The sequence below is a fragment of the Clytia hemisphaerica genome, unplaced genomic scaffold, assembly GCF_902728285.1.
Source record: "Clytia hemisphaerica strain Z4C2 unplaced genomic scaffold, Clytia hemisphaerica genome assembly, whole genome shotgun sequence".
NCBI lineage: Eukaryota > Metazoa > Cnidaria > Hydrozoa > Leptothecata > Clytiidae > Clytia > Clytia hemisphaerica.
In genome coordinates this window covers 2405588-2412764 of record NW_027103917.1, presented here as the reverse complement: position 1 = coordinate 2412764, position 7177 = coordinate 2405588, and the positions used below count along the sequence as shown (strand labels likewise).

The following is a 7177-nucleotide window of genomic DNA, read 5'->3' as shown; positions in this document are numbered from 1 at the left end:
TAATATCACTTTGATAACGCTCAGACAAGGGGTAGTATCTTAAAATAGGGTTAAGAGCTTGTAGGGGAAGACAAGACCTCTTTCCTCTAGTCTGCGTACCCTTGATAGACACTCTCATTTGATTTATGTGCATTCAAGCATTAAGCAGTATCATTTTTTAAATTCATAGAACTGATAGAGTTTATCGTCTAAGCCCGTCTAAGCCCTGCGCACAGTAACCGGTTGCGCGAGTTTCATTGCTTCAAATTGATTCCTGAAAAAGGCGCTTTGATATAATGCTCATTAAATTTGGTTGCTACACAGGCGACTAAGGTTCGATTCCCACTCACAGCAGCGCATTTGGCAACGAACCTTCGCACTGGTCATCCCATGTCACGTGAGGGATTTAGGTCCAAAGTGTTATCGGCACAGATATCTGTAAAGCCCGAAGGGCTAGATTTGCGGCTTTTATCGAAAAGTGAAGCCTAGGTTTGGAAGGATTTCCTACCAAAGTCACGTGACTAAAATATGCAATTTCACCGGTTTGAGAGATGTGAAATAGCGTTTGCCGCCTACGTTATTTGATCTCGCGCTCCGAAAACAATTAAAATGCTAGATCCTATCCATCGGCACGAGTCAAATTTTTGCTTCACTTTTTTTTGCCGGAGAAAGCTTAAAGTTGCCTATCTAGCCCTTCGGGCTTAGATATCTGTGGTTATCGGGGCGCCTATTGAAAGCGTCTATAGTTGCGAAAATTGGCCTCGAAGCCTCTAGGCTTCTGCTCATCCTCTAGCGAAAAAGGTGTCTGCATAGGAAGTATATCTATTGAGGTCTGCGATTCAGAAAAGCCTCCTGTCAGTTAACCAAATGAAGAAAAAGTTTGAATTATCATATCATTTTCTCATACTTCCATAGATCAGCCAAAAGAAACACTCAGATATCCAAGAAGAATAGAATAAAACCAAGCTACCAAACACCCAATCAATCATGAATCTCCACATCTTGTCTACCATTTTGGTTATTATAACCATAGTAACAGCAGCACCAAGTGCAAATTACCGTTCCCGAACCTTGGTTTATGAATCATGTATGCGTCAAGTGAACAGTCAAAAATCAACATGCATTGGAAATCTAGCCCATCTTCCACACAGATTAATCTTCAAAACCTATTTAGCCTGTGTCAACACATTTCAAGCCGGGAGAAGAGAATGCAACAAATGTAGATCATACATGAACAGGCTAATGTTAGCCAAATGTATGCTCAGATATTCGGACCAAGAAGCAGATGAGAAAGTTCAAAAATTGTCATAAGCTAATGCAACGGACCATTTCTGGAGTATTTTTATCAGTTAATAATTTCTCTAATAATTCGAGAAAATTTTTAGTTTTTAGGACAAACCAATTGTAAAATTGATTTTTTAAAGGTAGATTATGTAGAAATCATATTTTGACAGAATATAACGCTTCTAAAAAGGGATACAAAGTAATGTAATATTTAGAAATTCAAGTGAAAACTAAGACCAAGTTCAGACGTTATGGATCGAGATCATATTAGTTTCAGAACATTTTGGAGCAAGAAAACGGAGCATTCCATTCCGATGAAAAGAGTGGAGCGAAACCGTTTCGATCAGTTTTACTGTGTAACGTCTTCTTTTTTGACGTTTCGAATTTTTGACGTTCACATTTGATTCAACCGTGAAGAACCGTGACGTCAGAACATGGTCTAAATGTTAAGTGAGCTACTAGAGTAAGATGATCCTGACTATAACCGTTAATGTTTAGAGTACTTTTTTCCCCAAAAAACCCTGATTATGTGTACATATAAAAAGCCTAGCTGTATTCTAACTGAATCAGTAGTATGAAGTTTTTTTATGATTTGAGACAGATATTTTAAAGTGGTTGAAAAAGATTTAGTACAGTGTTGAGCCGAGCCCAAAGCCCCCTCCCCCAAATGGGAAATTGTAACAACCAACAATATAAGCAGCTCAAAGGTAGTTTTAAGATATAAAAAGAGTTCTTTTACAAAATACACATACCTGCTCATTCTAAAAATAATCCCCATAGTCATTAAATTATTTCATTATATACAAAAACTAGAAAAAATCAATTAAAAATCATTAATATATAAAGTTTCGGTGTATTTGGGCGCTATTTTAAGGGCGCTATGATGACGCAGCGATGGGTGGCAATGGCGCTGATTCGAAGTTTTGTCGATTGTAACGCCTGAAAAATCAGATTTTTGAATGTATTCTTAAAAAAACTTTTCCCCAGTTTTCCAATTAATATCGAGTCTACACTTAATGGTTACAAAAAAGACAAAAAATGACACGACTTTCTTACTTGCTGTGTATGACTTTCAACAACTAACACAACGGCTATGAAAGGACAGAGAGAAAGCGAATCCTTCTTTTGTTATCAATTTCTACAAAACTTCTGAGTAACTGCTGTTGAATACTGTTGATTTTTAAGAAGTTCCTGTTAGCTGGAGAGGGTTGACGAGCTAAAAAGAACTTGCTGAGCCAAAAACAATAGAATTAGAATACTGTACACCTATCAACCTTTAAAGCGTGGGGAGACTCGGTTCGAGTTTACCAACAAAGAATGGCGTCAAAATAACTGAAGTCGTTGAATTAACTTTTTCAAAGACAAAGAATCTTGACGTCATTTCCTTGTAAATTCATTACCGAATTCACTGACCTTTATATACCCTGGACCAAGTGTCTCAATCCCGGCAAACTGCAAAGCAAAATCTTTGATCGGAGTTTTTAGAAAGGTGGCGGCACTACTCAATAGCGGTGTAAATGCATCGAGAGCGCTAGGTTTACTTTCCCTCAAATTTTTTTTGTTGATGTAGCGCCGTTAGACGTTAATTTTAACATCGCAATGGCTTCTTCTCGGGTACCAATACCAAAAAAACTCCAATCAACGATGGCGGATATAACTTGGTCCAGGGATATGCGAAGGTCAGTGACTGAACCCCTTAAAAGCCGACAACGTCGCTATTAGCGAGATTATGTATCTGGAATTCTCTACGGCTACGGTTAAAGCGGCAAGGGAAATGGCGGGTGAAAGCAAGTTCGATTTTTGACGTACGGCATTATGTCGACTTTGCTTATATGGTGTTTTGGTGTTTTTCCCGTACAGAGCAAAGTAGACAATGACATGTCGCATTTGGTGACGACCCACGTATGGGGAGCCCGCAACCTTAGCCGTAGAATATCTCCGATACATAATCTCTCTATTGTGTTGATAGATGTATATTTGAGTGGACTTTAATGAAAGCGGAACATACCTTTCTACGTGTTGAGCCATAATCGAATTAGTTGGCATAGTTTTTGGACCTTGAGATGGTCGAAAGATATTTTTCTCTGCCGCTACACTACCACGGAAAGAATTCTTCTTAACGATGTAAGGATCATCAGAGTGTTTTGGATAATGTGTAAAACAACCAGCTTTTGATCCACCGATCTAATGGCGAAAATGGTTTTTTAAGATACAGTTGACCCTCCCTAATTCGACTTTCTATTATTTGATAACGCTCAATTATTTGATAATATTGAAAGTAAACGTCAACAGATATTTCAAAAACGACGCTCTACTATTCGATACACTTCCTTTAAAATCTAAATCCCCTTAAGAACTGAATTTGAGAGCGTCAAGTGAGAGACTGATTTTTGCTGAAAAGGTGACCCTTAGAGAGACTTTTTGAAATTTTCTTTTCGATTTTTGAAAAAAGTCATACCCTTAGAGAGACTTTATTACAATTTTTTCTGTGGAAATAAAAAAAATCCCTAAAAATCCCGAATTCTCCGACCCTTTGAATCGTGAGAAAACGACCCTTACCGTCCGCACATACCCATCATCCATTTTTGCCTAAGTACCCCCGGGCCTTGTGTTAACACAGTTGACTCTCACTAATAAGATTTTCAAGGGACAATGAATCTTCTTCGAATTAGAGAATAATTCGAGCTGCAGGGGTTTAGTTTAATTAGAAAGCGTTAACTGTAACCTTACCGCTCAGAGGGTACGCGAGACAAGACTTCTTGCCGAGCAAGATGATTTGGAAGATTTCAGTGAAATCGCTGAAGACTTTATAGACGGTCAAAGAGCCCATTGAAGACTGTGATAATTTTGACTGAGAAGCTTGTGAAAACTTAAAAAAATGTTTACCTCTTTAGCTGGTGAGCTAGGCATGAACGGTTTGACTGTTTTCTTATCTTTCTTCCCTTCTTTGTAGGGAGGCATCGCTGCAAAATAAAAATTGATCAAATAATTCACTTCACATACCTAAACTTTCGAAAACCTTCCTATTGCCACTTCATAACAAAAAAATACCAACACTCTGGGTAGGTACAAAAGTAACTTCAACTTGTTCGGCTGTCTGTCGTCTTAAGACTGTTGTCAAAATTTAGCCATCCCACAGTAAGAAGAACTTGATCCGATAACAATTTCAGATAATACATGATATTTTTAAAAATCAACAAAACAATTGCCATACTTTAAAAATCTAGTCCATTAAATGGAGACAAACCTGACAAATGATAATTCATAAATTTATGTTCTTGTTTTGGGGATCAGTTTATGAAGGTCTGAAGCCTGTTCCAACAATTCCAGACCCACTGGAAAGTTAACTTAAAGATTTTTTGAGCTAGGAACAGTATAATTTCCATTCTCATTGGAATTTCGATAGAAATTGTTATCCCTGTGGGAAAGAGACAGGGATGTTAAAAAGATTTCAGTGGATACTCCTCTTAACACTTAAGCAGCAGATAAAGATATATTTCATAAAAAAGTAGCTTATTTTCTTACGTTTATCTGTCTTGTATGGGTTGCCATCGAAGTATGCTTTTGGATGAAGATTCAATTTGAAAGATGCTCCCTTCATCATTCGTTTGCTGTCTGTGTTCTCTTTCTAAAAATTGACCAAAAACTTGAAGTTTATCTCAAAATTCAAACAGTAAATGATGCATTGCCTTTGAATTCCAATCAAAATTACTCTTAAGCCCCCCCCCCTGCTTTTCAATTTTGGAATTTTTCCAACGCCCGGTGTTATTAGGACCCCGCATCGTTTATTGATATTTTGAAAATATTTTCAGCTGCCAAAATATCCTGTTTTAGTCTATAATTAACTTAGTTTAGGGGTATTAGAAGTTCAATTTCCGACCTTGACAACTAGCCCCCCCTGTACATTAGGCATCTGAAAGTAAACGCCTATAGAAGGGAAATTTTTATAGCATACTAAAAATTACCTCGTTGAAATGTGATGTTTTTGAATACCCTTTATACGGATTTTCGCCAGAAAAGAAAAGAAGAAAGAAAATGGAAAAATAAGCTAATACAAACCCTTCGGATTTCTTTAGCACGATCGTAAGGTTCACTGGCGTAATTTTGTGGCTTGCCGATGAAAACATTCACATAGCCATAACCCGTGCCTTTACGGCTTGGATTTGTAATGAAATTTCTGCCAGGTGATGCATAAGCTTTCTTTGGTTTTGCGACAGGACTAAATGTTTTGACTGGGCCAGTAAATGTGCCGTAATGACTGCCAGCTCCTGAACTAAAAATTGATTTACAAAATTACTAATCAATGTACAAAATGTCGTTAACCTATATATTATATAAAGCATACACAACTGTGTTTTTTATGTTCACCTGTTATATAAACAAGATGGAGTTGTGTAGCTAAAATTCGAAGTTAAAATAATGACCAATAAATAATCTCCAAGATAAGAATAATTTTTCCAGCTTTGAGTGGTCAATGGTAAAACCATGTATTTCTATGTTTAGACGAAATAAGGAAAAAAACACTTTTTTAAAGGAACGCTAAAAATTAAGCTATTTTGATACTTGTTACAAGGGCCCCCAGCTTGAGGGCTGAAGTGAAGGAGCAAATATTGGAGTGTATTGACGTTGCCCAAAATTTTTGCATTTTAAGGAGTTTGTGCTATTTTTAAGACCCACTTCGAGTCAATTTGAAAATAATTCATGGTGAAAAATAACTGAAAGTTTTAAAAATAGCCTTTTTTGGCAGAAAGGTAAGGGTTCCATGGACATAATGAATATTTTCAAAATGGCACAACTATGAAAAGATGAAATACAAAACTTACGGCATTTTGCCTGCATGACTTGGTGTAAACGCTTTGCCTAAATTTTGTTTAGTTTTTTCAAGCCTGTCTTGTCGACGTCTTTTAACTGGATCTGAATAACCTTCACCGGTCATTATCCTTTGAAAATTCTTATCAAAATAGCCTGCTTGTAGAGCACTCTTTGATTTGCTCCCACCAGGGAGCATTTGTTTTCCTTTAGAAGCGGCGACATTGAAAGGGCCTGAGAAAATGAATGAAAGAACAGATCAAAACTCTAAATTTATGATCTAATATATAATTCATAGTACTTTTATATTAATCTTTTTACAAGAATCGCAAGGAACGATATCGCGCCAATTTTGTGTCTTCAATCACGATCGCGAAAATCAGCAAAAAAAATGGATTATGCATCCCTTTGAAAAAGTCCAAATCAAAATCTTTCAAATGACAATCCCGCTTTGACCAGCTTTGACCTCTCGCACAATCACGAAGAAAATCTCCAAATCACGTAATCACTCATGAAAAAGGTCCCTATCACGCCATCACGAAAACTGCTTGGGAGCCTCTGATCTTAGCTTAGAAACAGGTTCTCAAGCCAATTTCAAGGTTCTAATGTCCCTTAAAAATGATATATACGATTATCGAAAAAGAAAATCCTATAAATCTATTGAAACACCTGAAATAATAATAACTTACGGCTATTTGAATTTGTGTATGGATCACCAATTGAGATATATCCTAATTCACTGAACAACCCGATTCTGGTCAAATCATTCTTCCCATTTGCTGCATCCACCATCTTAGATTGTTTTTTAACTTCTCGTTTAATTACCTAACCCCCTTCCCTGTAAATAAAAATTATATCATTTTGTTCTTTTTTGCAGATGGTCATACAGAGATTCGTTAATTAACCCTTATTGGAAAATCAAAACATTTGATTGCTTTTAAAGGACTCAAAAACCCCAATTTCTTATGGAATTGAGAAAAAATACTCAGATAAAGCATAAGAAAATCTTAAGAACATCTTTAGGCTTAAAACTAAAAAGAATTAACATCCATTCAAAAATTTTGGACGTTCTTTTAAAAACGTGTTTGATTGAAAAACGTGGTTG

General features: G+C 36.5%; 1 protein-coding gene across 1 annotated transcript; it reads right to left on the bottom strand.

Annotated features, from left to right (window-relative positions):
* Window positions 1–1971: 1971 nt before the first annotated feature.
* LOC136809452 (cilia-and flagella-associated protein 96-like) lies at window positions 1972–6913 on the bottom strand. Its single transcript, XM_067065983.1, has 7 exons — window positions 6762–6913; window positions 6087–6306; window positions 5323–5536; window positions 4789–4891; window positions 4150–4226; window positions 3272–3447; window positions 1972–2202 (listed from the first exon to the last, which is right to left on the bottom strand). Exons 1-7 carry the CDS (start codon window positions 6862–6864, stop codon window positions 2142–2144), a joined length of 954 nt encoding a protein of 317 aa, XP_066922084.1. The 5' UTR covers window positions 6865–6913; the 3' UTR covers window positions 1972–2141.
* Window positions 6914–7177: the final 264 nt, after the last annotated feature.